The sequence below is a fragment of the Ostrinia furnacalis genome, unplaced genomic scaffold (genome assembly GCF_004193835.3).
Source record: "Ostrinia furnacalis isolate ACB-3 unplaced genomic scaffold, ASM419383v2 OfSCF2838, whole genome shotgun sequence".
NCBI classification, from domain to species: domain Eukaryota; kingdom Metazoa; phylum Arthropoda; class Insecta; order Lepidoptera; family Crambidae; genus Ostrinia; species Ostrinia furnacalis.
Genome location: NW_021133077.1, coordinates 331,351 through 348,810, shown reverse-complemented (window position 1 = coordinate 348,810; position 17,460 = coordinate 331,351). Strand labels below are relative to the sequence as shown.

General features: G+C 36.0%; 1 protein-coding gene across 1 annotated transcript; it reads left to right on the top strand.

Annotated features, from left to right (window-relative positions):
• The first annotated feature begins 312 nt into the window (after positions 1-312).
• On the top strand, positions 313-16,028 carry LOC114356623 (progestin and adipoQ receptor family member 3). The gene is made up of 8 exons (XM_028309880.1): positions 313-589; positions 1,182-1,402; positions 4,287-4,443; positions 6,652-6,804; positions 12,703-12,891; positions 13,552-13,620; positions 14,169-14,325; positions 15,216-16,028. Exons 1-8 carry the CDS (start codon positions 518-520, stop codon positions 15,221-15,223), a joined length of 1,026 nt encoding a protein of 341 aa, XP_028165681.1. The 5' UTR covers positions 313-517; the 3' UTR covers positions 15,224-16,028.
• The last annotated feature ends 1,432 nt before the right edge of the window (positions 16,029-17,460 follow it).

Sequence of the window (17,460 nt, the reverse complement as noted above, 5' to 3'; positions counted from 1 at the left end):
TTGCCATCAGTATAACATTGGCTATCAGATTAGAATTGTTCTCTTTCTTCACCTTGATTTTATTTATTTCAACTAAGTATGATAAGCTTTAATGAAAATTTGAAGCGCTACATCATAACTGAAAGAAACGAAGGCCAAACATTATTTCATGGATGCAGTCAAATATTTTCATTTATTTTACAAAAATAAATATTTGGCTGTATGCATGAAATCCGAAGCCGTAAACTTGCATTTAAAAAAAACAAGATTCATGTCATGACGTTGATGTTTTGTTTTGTTGAAAAAAAAAAAACAGTTTTGCTTTTACTGTCAATGAGGTACGACGTCAGTGGTGGTTTTTGTGGGTGTCAAATATTCGAAAAGTAAATGGTGCTATGATTTTCAATTGTTATTATTAACTTTAATTTATAAAATAATGTGAAATGCTCTGATGAGAAGCAATAATATAACGAAAAGATGTATTAAAGTTTAAATTAATTGTGGTTAAAACAGAATTTATAGTTCCAAAAATTTTAAAATGAGTCTAACTATGACCAAAAAAGTTAGTGAATGCCAAGCGGAGACTGTACAGTTTATGCCTATAGAAAAAGTAAGTAATTATCCTTTGTTATTAGTTACCTAGTGTACTGCATAAATAAATACATTAAGTTGCAGTATTTTACTAGTATGACACTAATTCCATGTAGGTCAGCTGTAAGAAGAGATTGTTGTTCTTTTAGCACTCCTCAGCTTTAAATCTTATAAATATTTAGTAGGTAATACCCAAGGGCCTAGCCCATCTTTTTATGAAGATGGGTTTTTCCATAACTGCCAGATGATTGTATTTAGAAGAGTTACCTTGTACCATTATTAAAATTACTGTACAAAATTAAATGTGTATATTAAGCTTAAGCATTTGCTACAATAATGTGTTAAAGAGCTGGTAGAACCATAAAATAATGAGATTTGTAGAACAATAGGTCTGTCTTTTTTGTGTTTTATTTATCTTGATAACTTACATTCATTAACTTTTTACTTTCTTTCTTCTTAAACCATAATAGAAAACCATACTGAATAGTCAAATAAAGTAATATTTTATGGACCTGTATAATTAATAATGTCATCAATCAATTACCCAAATATTTTATGTTCTTTTGAACGAAACAACAAATAAATGCTTAACCAAGCTATTTTACCCACAGGTAGAAGATGAATGCAGTCCAGAACAGTTTTGTGCAGGCAGCACACTCCTCCGACGGGGTAAAAAACTGGAAGACAACAATAACTTGACAAAAGAGGACCTGGAGTACCTAAACTATAGACAGCTTCTCAAGTACGAGCAAGCTCCGTATTACCTGCAACACAATCCCTTCATCCGGGATGGATATAGAAAATTGTTACCTACAAAACTATGCTGGGAAAGGTAAGCTTACTCTTTCTTATTCTTAAGTCTTTATCTGTCTTTCAAGCTGTAGATCTTGGCCTTACAGGACTTGCAGCGGTCGTCATAATAATAATGTATAGTGCTGATGCAACAAAAACTTGCTAATAAATGATTAAGGGTTCAAGGGTTGGCTGTGTTAGTTAAAGAGTTAGTCCTATTTAATTAAACCAACAAAGAAACAGTTGGTGAAGCTTTCTTTAATGATTTTAGTAATTAAGCAAAACAAATGAAGAATTGCAAATTAAATAAAAATGTTAAAGTTTTTCTGTGCATTTATAATAATTACGCACAGGTTGATAGTCAAGTAGAATTAGCTTTTAAATTGGAAATAATTCCTACAAAAGATTTTATTGCTTTAATGTCTTCATTGGTTGCCCATTAAGACTCTCCTAAGTTTTCTTTTGTAGGAATTATTTCCGATTTAATCAATTTTTGTGTTCAATTCTACTGGCCTATGATGTTATTGTGACAATTAGTACAGCCTTACTTGCATTTACTATGAATGATGTCACAAATATAAATAAGCTTTTTTTAAATAATGTTGTTACATAAAAAGCTGTAATTATGTAAAGTCTTCCACCTCTATTGTTAGAGCATTGGCTAAGTCACAAATTACTCTTAATAATATTATTATTTTCCAAGCTATGTGATTACGTACATATTACGCACGTAATATTGTAATTGGCCTGTAATAGGCTAGTTGCCTAAAAAAATTTTTTTAGTCCGTAATGTTTAATATCAAAAAATATTGGACACATATATTTTTATTTGTCAATCTAACAAATAATTACATAGTTATGGTGCGTTGAAGTTGCGCACGACGTCACAACGGGCCTCTTCTTATGAACTTTGGGGCGCTTCATCTCTTTAAATTTTCATTAGTTTGAAAAAGTGAAAAATACGTGTAGAGTATTTTTTTGTAAGTTAACTGACGGACTAATTAAAACTCTTGCTTTTTGACCCAGGCAACATCCCCATTATGCCGTTTTTGTTTACATAGGTATTTAGCGACCTTTCAAGTCTATTATTTATCACTGTAATTAGTAATAACAGTTAAATTTGAAATTTCAAAATACCTAGATTCAAGCATATGATTGAATATGTAGACCAGATTATCCTGAATCTACTGATTCATAGATTTATACATGATGTAGGTACTAATATCGTTTATTAAACAGCTACCTGCATAAACAGCTACAGTTCTCGTTCTAGATACCTAGAAGCCGGTTTTTATTTCGGCGCCCCTTTTTTGTCGTAATTTCCACATCCTCATCTTAGTCTCTAGATTACTAATGTATTTGCCCGTTTTCACCATCAATGGATCAATCCCAAATTTTTAAGTGACCCCTATGGTGATAACAGGACTTTTGTTTTCATGGGAGTCACATAAAAAATAGGGATTGATAGTGAAAACGGGCTTAAGTGCTCTGAATTTAGGCTCCCCATTGCAGGCGGGAACGTAGAACGCCTGATCTTCTCACTCTATCCTCGGTCAACTCTGGGCCTTAATTAGACTAAGTACTTTTCTAAGTTCATGCGAACGATATTTGCTTGAGCAAGACTTTAACTAGGTATTGCTGCATCTAGTAATTAGATTGTAGATCTATCTATCCTTGACGTGTCTCCATCATCAAATGCACTTTTGTAAAGATAGATGGTTCTCGATTGTAACGCTATAAATTCAATTCTAGTGGAAAAAAACGATCGCGAAACCTCTATCATACATAGTGTACTTCATTTAGTACCTTCGAGCATACTGAAATGGCGTATTTGGAGTGTAACGGAATAATTATGTTACAGTATATCACCGTGTACCACCGATACTTACACATTGGTGTTGTGTGTAATACACACATATGGATTAGTGTGCGTATACAGATTTCCTAATGTCTCACTTTCTAGAACATGATAATTAAAGTTCTAGGTGCCTTTAGTAAGGAAATGACAACATCATTGGAATGAGAACACCCTGTGTTTGCGTAGTGGTTTTCCTTTACGGGTTGTATAAAAAACACGAATACTATAACACATAGGTAGGTACTATACCTACGCCCAAAGCTGCAACTTGCAATCGTAACAGTTTAGCTGAAAATCAATAACATCGCTCAGCAATGCACCTAAACGCATGACATGTTTATGATTTTATATTAGATGTCCTTTTGTTTTTCTTTGTTAACACGACATAGATTACTTAAAATACATAAAATATAAACCCAACGTACACATTAACTATTGTGAACTTTCTTTCTTACAAAAGAGTAGAGTGGTTCTATATTCTAAGAAAATAAGTACATTGTTAATAATTGTTGCTCTAAATCTGCTCGTTATTATTTTATGATGCTCTACATTTAAGGAGATGTTTACGAATGAGAAGTTAATATTTAAAAAGAAAATGCCCAAAAAGCCTAAACCTGCACTAACAATGCAGTCACAGAAACCGTTGTTAACCACAACGGCATAGCAAAAACACTCGCCCGTATTCACAAACGATGCTTGCTTAAGTGAAGTAGCAAATCAAACGAACAGCGTTTAATAGAGCTCTGTGATTGGATCGCTTGTCACCCTGTGCGTCCACGCGCACTGTGAGACCTCATAGTAATGTTTGTGAATACGGGCGTATCTTCATTTTGTGAGATCAAGCATTGTCCCATGACTTAGGCTGGTTTTTGTGTCACACGGACTGTCAGTGCGGATCGCTCCGCACAGCCGATCTGTATGAACTGCTAGGGAGCGGAGCGGTTCCTCCGGACCGCATTACTCTAAAACGCTCCCTAGAAGTTCATACAGATTGGCCGTGCGGAGCGGGTCCACACCGGACGGTCCGCGTGACACTAAAACCAGCCTTACTGATACATTCTTGCAGCATATTCTGGTGGACCAACGAGACGATGAACATATGGACGCACATATTCGGCTTCTTCTTGCTGCTGTTCCTCACCATCAACGATCTCGTCATCATCAACATCCACGCCACGGTCACAGACAAGATTGTAGCTGGGATACTGTTTTCTTGTTTTCTGGTAAGAAGACTGATATTCTACTTTGTATGTAAGCTTTGACAAAAGAAATACCTCCTTCTTAGGTTTTGCTTTGTAGGATTTACAATCTCGTGAATCATAGCCCGGCTGATTAAAGATGGACAGCTCTTCATGCTTAATAGTTAATTGCCTAAAAATACCTACCATTAAGTAGGCATCATTTTATTTACATAAAGGCCAAAAAGGAACAGTTTCCACTTTTATCCTTTAAACAAGGTTCACAACAGTCCATAAATATATGAGAATTGTGTAAGATAATAAACCATACATAGGTGCTATTTATTTTGTTACAAGACGGATTCTATAGCCATATACCATATTTAGCCAGCCGTCACTGTAGCGCAACAAAGTGACGTGTCTGTTATGAAATGAGCGGGACCACCATTGGTCCACACTTCGAAAGTCTGCGCTCGGATGACCGACCTGCTTTCCTCAGTGAAAGTATAATTTAAAACAATTTTAATGACCATCGATGCTGATTGTTGCCACCTAGAAATGTGTCATTTTGCGTATACTTAAACAGCAAAAATCTACACTAGCCTTTATCCTTTAACCTACAGTTGTAAAGGCATTAAGAAATTCTGCTTACACATATTATACCCATACTCTTTATAGAAGGTACAGTAACTTAAGTGATGCACGCCATTGGAGAAGTGTTGTAGAATAATTTTATCCTATCTGAAAGTTCTCCACTTTTTTGTATTTTTGTTGACTTAAAGTATTCTAACAAGAATACGAGAGATGCTTGTTTTACTAAGCAGCAGGGATTAATAAAATTATTATTTACATATTATCTCTAGATAAGCAGTTAGCTGTAGAACACTGAAACTGGTTCTAGAACTTAACTTTAACTTTGATTTAGTCTTAAACCTTTACTATTAAGATCGTGTTTAAGGTTTGTATTTACAACTTGCGTCCTTGACTTCCACTCTGTTTGCATGTTATGTAATTTTCGTAACCGGATTACTTAAATTGTTTGAAGAAGGTATGTCATAAATTCCTAGATGCGTAATAATGCGCTTGACCTACTAATGATTACAACAATAATGTAAATGGGATATTATTAAGAATGGACACAGTGAAGTTATTTTTAACTTTGCTTAATTTGGAACTGGATGGCGCAGTGTAGAACAAAGAAAGAAAGTTGTCATTTGTAAAGTACAAAAACTTTTCTTTTAATAGTTTTTCTACAGTTAGGTCTACCAAAGTTTCGATAGCTAACGTGAAGTGGACAGCACATCTGACTACATTTTAAATTTTTAGTTGCAAAATAGCATCGATGCGCGTCACAATAAGCGTTTATTACGCCATTTTTATCGATTTTATGTGATAAGCCCTTACGGCGCGCATTCTAGCCCGGCAGGTGTGATATAGGCGGCTTCCTCGTGGATAAAAAATACACCTGCATAATAAGTTGCCAGTGCTAAGCTTAACATTCGCTTTCGTTGTTAGAAATGTCAAGTCCTTGCTTTCACTGCTATTGAACTTCATTCAACGTGCGTACGAGACATCATATAATTTCTAAGAACATTTTACACACAATTTTAGACTTTGATTTATGCTAGATGAAATTCATTTTAAAATACTACTTGGCATTTTAGTATGTAATATTCAGCATGGTTGTTTATAAATAGAAAGGTTTCTATTCTACAGGATGATTTTTTAAAGTTGGTGCGGCTGACCAAAGAGAGAAATGAAAGTTGTTTCGAGCACTGTTTATGCGAAAAGACAATATCTTTGCATAACTACTAGCTTTTAAATATCAGCGGGATAGCCCCCCTGAATTTTGGTCTGTCACAGAAAGTTCAAAAATCTTTACCTAAAGCTTGGTAAATAATGAGTTTTCATGGCTAACGTGAGATTAAATTCCCATAAAAACTTTTATCTTCACTTCAAGTTTTAGTTTACCTAAGGCACGACACACAAAACGGTAGGTTTCTAGGTACGGTACCTAGTAGCTCATCTCCTTCTCTAAGGTCCAAGATGGTTCAGAAGTTTAGGCGTGAAAAGGTATAGAAAGATAAGTGAGTTCTCTTCGCATGTCTAACATTTAACTCAGCCACAAGGCGTCCATTGGTGAACACATGCCTCCTAGAATGATGGCTTGGAAGGGGCAGATGGTTTTAGCCAAATGATGTCCACTGGTTATAATATTAGTGGATGTATAATAAATACATTTTGTTGTTTCAGATCTGCATGGCTCTATCGGCTCTCTACCACACGTTTTCGTGTCGTTCCGAGAACGATTACAATACGTTCCTAATGTACGATCTCTTCGGGATCGCGCTGTCGCTTCTCGCGATATACACCTCGGGGGTCTACTACGCATTCTGGTGTCATTCTGTAAGTACAGTCACATGTCGACAGTATAGATGGTTTATGCCGTCGTAATAAGGTTTAAGTTTCAATGAAAATAAGGTAATGAAAACGGTATTGCGCTTGCGCATAGAAACTGCCCGCGACTTTTCCCGCGTGAGCTTTGTTACGTCACAGAAAGACTTCAACGCGCGCTGGAACTCGCATGTTTACAAAACCTATACATAATAAACATTATAAGTAAACATCCTATCGCCCGTATTCACAAACATAACTATGGGGGCTCAAAGTGCGCGTGGACGCACAGGGTGACACGTGAACCAATCACAGAGCTCTATTTAGCGCTATGCGTTCGATTTGCTGCTTCTCTTAAGCAAGCATCGTTTGTGAATACGGGTGTAAGTAGCACCTATTACAGTGATATGATATTACACTGGTCGCTCCGAAAAACGAATCCATTCTCGGAGCGAAGTAACTGTTACTATACTAACTCCATACAAAAAACGCTGGAGCGAAGGCTTTTCGAAATTACAACTGTCACGATTTCCCACTTGTCTAGGGAGGCTGTCATTATGTAAGTATTGCGCTTGCGATAGATAATCTTCGCGGTATGTGGCCACGTTGAGTATGGAACGGTTAGTTTCTCTGCAATGCGATACTCTCTGAATTTATAATTCTGCTCAAGAATTTGCTCTGAAACTTGGTTATACGGAAAGGGTAATAAATGAGGTCGTTTACAGCTGCAATTAGATCATGCATAAATATGTAAAACTACCGGATAGTCCATTAGTATTAAATAATACCTACATTTTAAATTCAATGTCAACAGAATTAAATGTTAAATGCAATTTTATTGCGTTTCTACATATTTCAAAGTCAACTACGTAAACAGCGTTTTGGAGTAGCCCTGCTATATCAGGGAACTTTCACTTGGCTGCGCCGGCGCATCTGACATTGCCCCTCACCCGAATCAATTTTTGTCTGTTGAATGACGACATGTAGTTTTCTTTCAAAACCGGTTTACCGGCGTAACGGACACAAACTATAGTCAATAGTAAAGACCGATGTAGAGACTCGTCGGGCTAGTCATTTGGCGAATTAAGTAGGTATATAACTAAAAAAGAGGATCAAATATCATTTTTGTATACCAAATATTAAAAGAGCATGTTAAACATAAATATTATGTTACCTTTAATGAAGATCATTCATAATTTATCCGTAGATCAACTAATATAGACCTAATAATTAATATAAAGATAAAATGTAATAAAAAACATCATTTATTTTTAAAAGTGCACATACAAAAAAGATCAATTAGTTTTTAGAGGATCAAATAATATTGTCCCTTAATTTATTTATAGAGTTACTAGCTTTCCGCCCGCGGCTTCGCCCGAGTGGAAATTTATCTGTCACAGAAAAACTTTATCGCGGCGTCCCTGTTTCAAAAACTGGGATAAAAACTATCCTATGTCCTTTCCCGGGACTCAAACTATCTATGCCAAATTTCATCAAAATCGGTTCCGTGGTTTAGGCGTGAAAGCAAGACAGACAGACAGAGTTACTTTCGCATTTATAATATTAGAATAGATTTATGTTACTTGCGTCCAAATATTTGTAATACAAAAGAGATTGGCAAATACATTTTGAGTTGGACCACTTTATCCCATATCTGGCCATTAACTTAAGAAGATATTATCCAGACTGCAAGATATGAGTATACTTACTTTTAATCACCATAATAGATTTACGAGTATAATGTCGTTTCCTGTTATTGTTCCCATCATTACATAATAATTATGCAAAATATGCCTAGGTACAATATTCATAGTGGAATACCCTTGTGTCTTTAAATGTTAATAAACACAAATTTTCTTTAAATACCCGGAATATCACACAAAACAGAATGTTTTTAATGTCAACGAAGGTGTGTGATTTAGATAATTTGTATATCATTAATTAACGAATTAATTAGAAACACATTATCAACAAACAAATGTCAACAAACTTTACTTGCAATTCTTTTGTCATGTTATTCTTTTATTTACTTAACTGTAGGCTTTTTAGTCGCAAGAGAAAGTATAAAAATTGTTACTTACCGGTTACGTTTCGTGCGCCTATTTTATGTAAAAATATTTTACTTTCTTGCTGATTAAGTTTAATTATTTTTGTCCAATGTAATTAATTGCTTTCTTTTTAATTACATTGTTACTTACAGACGAAATACCTAGGTATTTGTGTGATAACTTGTCACATAATTCAATTTTACCTAACTTTACTAATAGATCAATATGATTGGAATACATTTTATTAATTTTTATTGTATGTACTATAAAAGTCTTTTTTTTTCGACGCTATATTACTTTTTCTCTTCTACAGGAGCACGAACGACCCTAAGGTATGTCATATCAAAGTCTAGACACCTAAAGACAGGATTTGACCTACATTCCCCAGATTGGGGATGGGAAGACAGATGTTCCCATATTTGTCCCTTAGTCGCCCTTTACGACATCCACGTGGATAGTAGGACCACTACTCTACTTTGTCTAAACCACAATACTTTCCAAAGAATGTAAATTTTACGTAAAACATAGTTATAACAGTGAATCTAACGGCAGCCTTTATAGCCCTTCCATTAACGCAGTGTGCCAATCTGCGGGGTTACTCCGAAAAACGCTATGAAGTTTCGAATGTTGCTATCCCTCTCACGCAAAGCGAGATACCAGCATGAGCGACGGTGACAGATAGACTCCAAACTACGGAAACAGCGTTTTGGAGTAGCCCTGCTATTTCAGGGGACTTTCACTTGGCTGCGCCGGCGCATCTGACATTGCCCCTCACCCGAATCAATTCTTGTCTGTTGAATGACGACATGTAGTTTTCTTTCAAAACCGGTTTACCGGCGTAACGGACACAAACTATAGTCAATAGTAAAGACCAATGTAGAGACTCGTCGGGCTAGTCATTTGGCGAATTAAGTATAAGTATTTTTAGAAACTGACCTTTGTAACTACAAATTTATTTTTGGCAGTTTTGTAGAGTTAGCTTTTTTTAATCGGTTTTTTTCTGTATGCAATTTCAGCCTTTTAATGATTTAGTAATTTATTTGTTAACCAGAATCCAACAATATTATAAAAATGTGAAAGTTTTTAGGATGGTGGATAGATGTTTGTTCCTCTTTCACGCAAATACTACCGAACGGATTTGATGAAACTTTACAGTATGATTGTTTAACATTTCAAACTCTTTTTAGCATTTTAATTTTTTTTAAGCTTCTGATTGATTAACCTAGCAATTTCGCCACATATACTTAGTACGTAAAAAATACATGGTGAAAGTAGTTTCTTTCTACCTACTCCTTGCGGCTTTGTCCGCGTGGGTTTCAATCTGTCGCAAAAAGTCTCCGTGTCCGTCCAAATCGATTCTAAAGGTGCAATCGATTAAATTTTAGGAATGCATTTAACGATAGCAATTTTGTAATCGAAGACAGCAAGGCCATGGTCAGCGATCTATTGATCGCATGTTAATAAGCCGGGCCTTCATGTATCCTTGCATTACTTGTTATCTTTACCTCAATAGCAAACATCCAATGCGATAAACTAGTCGATTAGATAAAGATAATTTGTGGATTATAAACAAAACTGTGCTAATTTTTACGCAGTTTTCTGACCATGAGATAACGAATTAGAATTTTAATTACTTATTACAATAATTTCAATAGTTATGAGCTCTTTGGAATCGTGGTAGGGACTTAGATTAATCTAACGGTAGGGAAGTGAACATTGATGAGATAATATTGTTCTACAAAAATAGTTTTATTAGAGCACCAGAATCACTTCATTCCGTATCTAATAAGTTTCTTTTACATCTTGTTTATAAACTTTTTCTTTGAAACAATTGACAAATCTATACTAATATTATAAATGCGAAAGTAACTGTCTGTATCTCTTTCACGCCTAAACCACTGAACCGATTTTGATGAAATTTGGCATAGAGATAGTTTGAGTCCCGGGAAAGGACATAGGATAGATTTTATCCCGGTTTTTGAAACAGGGACGCGCGCGATAAAGTTTTTCTGTGACAGACAAAATTCCACGAGGGCGAAGCCGCGGGCGGAAAGCTAGTATCTCATAAACCCGCGACTTCATCTTAACCGGCCGAGTGGATTATTTCTTCAACATTAATCCTTAAATCCTAACCACAATCGAGCAAGCCCATTTGGGTCGAAGGAAAGATCCCAGCCCAGACCACTAGACCTTCGAAGTTCTGGGTTTCTTAATAGAGGTTTAAACTGTTAATCGATGCGATCAATCAGTATGCGTGCACGCAGCTCGATGACAAACATTACGAAATGAAGCGACACTGACCTTAGCACGTGGTACGCATTACATTTCTTTATTCAATTAGTACTGCTGCACTGCACCACATGAAACTGTGTACTTGACACAGCAGTTTGCTCACTTGATTGGATTTAGTTAAATTGTGTACCTACCTACTAGGTAAGAAGCAATGTTACAAAGAGCATGGGATCTGAGTCCTTTAGAATATAATAATTTCACAGACTTTTTAATCTGAAGGCCCTTTAATTATTTAGTTCGCTGTTCAATAAAAAAATTGTTACTTTACATTTAAAGAGTTTTATTTTAATGTTCAACACATAAAACTGACATCGCTGTTTTAAATAACATTGTATCAACCCAGTGTGGTTTTACTAGTAGGAAGATGTAGGTACTTGACTATTTCAACAAGACTTTCCAGTTCAGCAATAATGTTAGACAATTTCACAATCGATGTTCGAAGGCCTTCTTGCAAATATAGAGGACTCGTAATTTTACTTTATCTACATGAAAAAGAATGTTGAATAACTTTATTGATAAAATATAGGTTTTTGTGTATTTTTTCCCTTTCTTGAGTAAATAAACAGCGCTAATATTAATTACATCAATCAGGAAAATGTTTTAATCATCTTGGTCTCATGAATGCTTTAACTTTATAACTAAAAACCGATCTAAGCGTGGCGTACCTACTTTATTACATATCTATATATATAAAAGAAAGTCGTGTTAGTTACTTCGCTTATAACTCAAGAACGGCTGAACCGATTTAGCTGAAAATTGTCAGGGAGGTAGTTTAGAGCCAGGAGAAGGACATAGGATACTTTTTATCCCGTTCGAAATAAAAAAAAAGTCTGCTTATTTATTGCCATTAAGGCGGAACAAAGTTCGCCGGGTCAGCTAGTATGCTATAAAACTACATTTTACCAAGTTGTTGAAATAGAAATTCCTTATCAGCAGCCCACGAAATTACTATGTATTGCATTACATGTGTAATTCAAAGTCAAAATTCCGTTATTTGCATGGACTATTAAAAATTATTGAATAAGGACTACACATAAAACAGAGAACGGGCAGCATCGCTTTCTGATAAACATTAATCTTTTAAAACTGCGATATCCAACCCGCCTGCCTGCTGAAGTTGTCTCAAAGTCCAGCAGTGGACTGTAAAAGGCTGTTGATAATGATGATTATTAAAAATAGTTACGAATCGTTCAATATTAAACAAAGACTAATAAAAAATCTAAATTTTGCTCTTATGGACCTCATAATCATTTTGCCCTACCAGCGCTTCGAGCCCAAAATTTAACTTAAAATGGACAGTTTGACACCATTCTCCAATAATTCGAAATCACAACTTTTCTAAAAAGACACTTCATTCTGGTCTTTAAAACTTAATTAATTTTAAATTACCTGTAAAATACGATTTTTGGTCGCATCGTAATTAAAAAAATAGTTTATTTGTGTTGACAAAATAGTGACGTCACTTGCTTGTTGTGCCATACAAAATCTATGGGAGGTTTTTTGTTTTGACAGTTTTAAAAAGTACGTCAATTGATTGGTGGTTTCAACACGTCTATTCTCTCTATTCCAGGAGCTGAAAACCTTTTACATGACATCAGTGACGCTGATCTTCATCCTGGCGATGGTGCTTCAGATCCCGCGGCTGAATGTGCCTTACTTGGTGAAGATGTGCGTGTTCATAGGCTGGGCCGCGTATGGCGTGCTGCCTACGCTGCACTGGACTTATGCTATGGGAGGATTTGAGAATCCTATGGTCCAGGTGAGATATATTGTTTTAAACTTTCATGGTCACTAACATAATAATAATTATTGACGGGATTGCTAAGGTACATGGTAGTAATCCTGTCAATAATAATTATTATCCAAGTGAGATGGTTAAATAAATCCTGAAAATTGTCGTTATAGTAATAGTCCCGTTAAATCTCGTTCTGAGTGCTGAGTGAGACATCTCCATCGTCTTGAGTGGCTCGGCCAAATGAGCCGCTCATTTGCCTGCGCATGCTCAAGTGACAAGAGCCCTCATTGGGCTATCGTTTTAGTGCTCATCAGAGGGCCTAGTGAGAGTTTACATCAAAAGCACTAAAAAAAAATTGTATGACGGATTGTACAGCGCCCCTTGCGGAAACGTTCAAGAACTAAAATTTTCATACATGAGATGTAAACTCACGCAGCCCACAGTTGGCGCCATTGTAGAGTAAGGTCCTGTCATTTGCTACTGGCGCCAACCGGTAAGCGCTGAAATGGTAGGAGGACTATCGCACTTGCATTCAAGATGGCGCCACTGTAGAGTAAGTTTTACACTCGCCAGTGGTGCCAACTGTTGTATAAAAAAACGATAGCCCTCATATTGATCAAATCGAACGAATGTGGGTGCTACTATTATTTAACTGTTACTAAAATGTTTTTTTTTTCATTTCAGATGTTCTTCCCTAGAGTTATAGGGATGTACATCATAAGTGGGACAGCTTTCGTGATATATGCCTTCAAGGTAAGTAATCAATTTATGTTTATCGTTCAGTGCTTCAAAAAAAATCTCAGTCTCTAAATATTTGAAATCCTGTGACGTCATTAAACAGTGTTAATAAAACTATACACAACATCCCATACTATTATAGTTAGTAAGGGCGCGTGTTACGTGACGTCACACTCGCCTAATTCCATAAAAAGTTAAAGCCTGTATTTGTATTTTATTTCCAGTCCAATTTCACATTTTACTTTGATTTAAGTACTTTATAATACATCTAATTTTTTAAAATAATTTTTNAATAATTTGAAAAATTCGAACTGCCTAATGTAGGAAACAAACGAACGGTACCACTCGAAGATCGAGAGGTGACTCTTAGAGTAGGCGCACACCGTTGATTTTTAGTTGGCCGATAGTTGTGCCCGATTTTAAATTGTATGAAGAATCGGCCAAATCGAATCGGCGTAGTGTGCGCACTCCCATACATGCCCATACTGATCAACTGCCCGACTAAACTATCGGCCGACGAAAAATCAACGGTGTGCGCCTACTTTAAAAGTAATTTTCCACAGGTGCCAGAGCGCTGGTTCCCAGGGCAAGTCGACTACATCGGGCACTCGCACCAGTGGTGGCACGTGCTAGTGCTGGGCGCGCTGTACTACTGGCACAACTCCGGCATGATGTACGTGCAGTACCGCATGAACCACGGCTGCGCGAATACTATGCGCATATTCTAAGCTAGAATGGACCTTATTGCAGTGTCTTAAGACTCAAAATAATAATTAGTAACCATGTCTCGTCCAATAACGGCTATTTTACCTTGACTTGGGGCTTGCTTGTCGCGTCACTACATACGCTCGCCGCGCGTTCTAAATTCAATTTCAAAAACATCGCGCGACCACACTAATTGCAAACTTAAGTCTTATTGCCTTGTCTTAGGCCCCAAAAAAATTACATCAGCCTGTAGCATCTCTGCCAACACTAAGCGCATATTCTAAGCTAGAATGGACCTTATTGCAGTGTCTTAAGACTCAAAATTAGTATCCATGTCTCGTCCAATAACGGCTATTTTACCTTGACTTCAGCTTGTCGTAGGCGCGTCACACTACGCTCGCTGCGCGTTCTAAATTCAATTTCAAAAACGTCGCGCGACAACACTAATTGCAAACTTAAGTCTTGTTGCCTTTTCTTAAGAGCCAAAACAAATGCACTCGCACCAGTTGTGGTGACACAAGCGCTGTACTACTGGCACAACTCCGGCATGATGTATGTGCAGTACCGCATGAACCACGGCTGCGCGAATACCATGCGCATATTCTAAACCTTATCACCTTGTGTTAAGATTCAAAATCAGTAAATTGCTTGCCGTAAGCGGCGTAACCAAGCGGTCCTAAAGTACGCTCGCCGTGCGTTCTAAAATCAAAAAACGTCTTTGCCAACACTAAGCGCATATTCTAAGCTAGAATCAACCTTATTGCATTGCGTTAAGATTCAAAATTAGAGTCGAGCGCATACCGAGATTTGAATTTCGAAGGAAGCTCGCGTTTCGTCCGTTTATATGAAGTTACAATACTGTATGATAGTATTACCGTGCCACGGCTGTGCCAACACCATGCGCGTATTCTAAACCTTATCACCTTGGCTTAAGATTCAAAATTAGTAACCACGTCTCGTCCAATAACGGTTATTTTACCTTGACTTCAGCTTGTCGTAGGCGCGTCACACTACGCTCGCCGCGCGTTCCAAATTCAAAAACGTCGATCGTCATCGTCATGTACCACGTCTGCGCCAACACCATGCGCGTATTCTAATCCTTATTGCCATCTAATAAGATTCAGAATTAATATTCATTAGCCTCTGCGCCAACGTATATTCTAAACTAAAATGGATCTTATTGTCTTGTCTTAAGACCCAATGCAGTGGTGCCAACGTACTTGTCTACTCGTAGTTTTGATTTGGTAGGTATTGCTCAAAAAATCTTTAGCTAAAGATGTGTCAAAATAAAAGGTGATCTTCCCTTTTTCTTCGTCTAATGTTTTAAGAGGTCTGTCGAATTCAGACCCAAGAAATTAGCATTCTCTCTATTACTATTCGAAAGAGAAAAAAATTATGGGTTGTGTGCTCAGATCAAATTCAAACTCAAATTCAAATTCAATAATTTATTTGGTAGAATACATAATTACATGCCCGTTTTACAAGGCAGATCTTATAGTTACTATGATTCCCATGTATTCAGCCTGCAAGCAGACTGGAAGTGATGCTCACAAAGGCTCAAAGTTGGCTAGTTATGACGTATACTTTTCTTGGCTCTTTCATGGTGTAGACAGGTTAACATTATTCCACATTATATGTAATACAAAGACGTACTTAAATAGAAAAATATTGTAATGTTACTGTATGGACTTACAGTTTACACGAGCTACATCTGACAGTATTAAATTTAATAAAACTATGTAACACAAAAAGTCTCAAGAATTGAGAAGATTGAAGTTTTTGTCGGTATATCCTAGCAGCTCTGCATATTAGGACACTGAAAAACGTTTATAAAGTTCTATAGCTCGTGAAAACATAGTATAATGAAAAATAATTGAGAGTTAAGAGCGTTTACGCCGTTTGGCNTTACCCTATTTATGAACTAGATAAATATTTATAGGATAAACAATATTGTGTAAGATTATGTAGTTTCATATCTTAATATATTTATTAATTGCTCATTTACTTGTTACTTATATACATTTTCTCTGTTATTGGAGTATGTTTTAATTGCATTTATTATTGCTAAATCTGTGATTTATCGAATTTCGTTTGTTTTTACTTGTTTTATCTTACAAAATTTTATTCTTTATATTGTGTTGGGACTGGGTTATAGGTATTATTATGAAAATGGTTGAAATTATACAATTTTATTGATCGTAATGTGTTTTAATGTTTTTTTTTATATAACTTATGATAATTGATAATTTTGGATTTTAGTAAATCTAACATAAACGCATCGCTCTCCCACTTCGGGAGATATTGATGTAGTAGGACCACAGCATAATAAATCGGTAGGACGTTGCATTTTTTTAATAGTTGCTAATTTTTCTATTAAAAGGCTATAAAGTACCTACCCATGGATTGCTGTTACCTAATGATGATTAATTATCTAGTTTAGCCCACAAAATGGGGCGGGGATTCCCCATCACAATAATATTCGGCTATACACGAATTTTTGAATTTAAATATTGTTGGTAAACCATGAACATTTCACATACTCCCGGAGTCCCGCCGAGATAGCCTGTTTAGTGACATCTATCGGATAGTAGCAAGGATAAAAAGTACGTCTGCTCGATGATAGGTGTCGCTGTACGATGCTTTTTTATTTTCGTCAGCGCTCAACAGATGGCGTTAATAGACCTACAGGCGGAACCAGTAGTCGAGCGCGCGAAAAATCTATTTGATAGAATTTATAAAATGTTGATGTGTTGAATACACAATATCAGGTACAAGGCCATTTTGAAGAATAATTATTATTTCTGCTTTTAAAAACATAAGTTGCACAGTTCTCATGTTTGAAATGCTAGTTAGAAGAATATTTTTTTGGAGAAATTGGAAATTAAAGTACTTAATATAAAAATTAATAAAGAAAGAACAATAATTCGGGACACGTAATGCCACAATGTACCTACTGTCATACATGTCTGTACATAAACTGTAAAATTTTAAGTAGGTAAATCAATTATTATTATTTATTTATTTATTTTCTAAGTTTTTGTTCTAGAGAAGTTATGTGTTGTAATAATGATTATACCTCCAATTTGCCCCTTGGTTCGTGTAACCCCTTTGTGGTTTTACCTGTCATTTCTCTAAATGATATCTACTGCA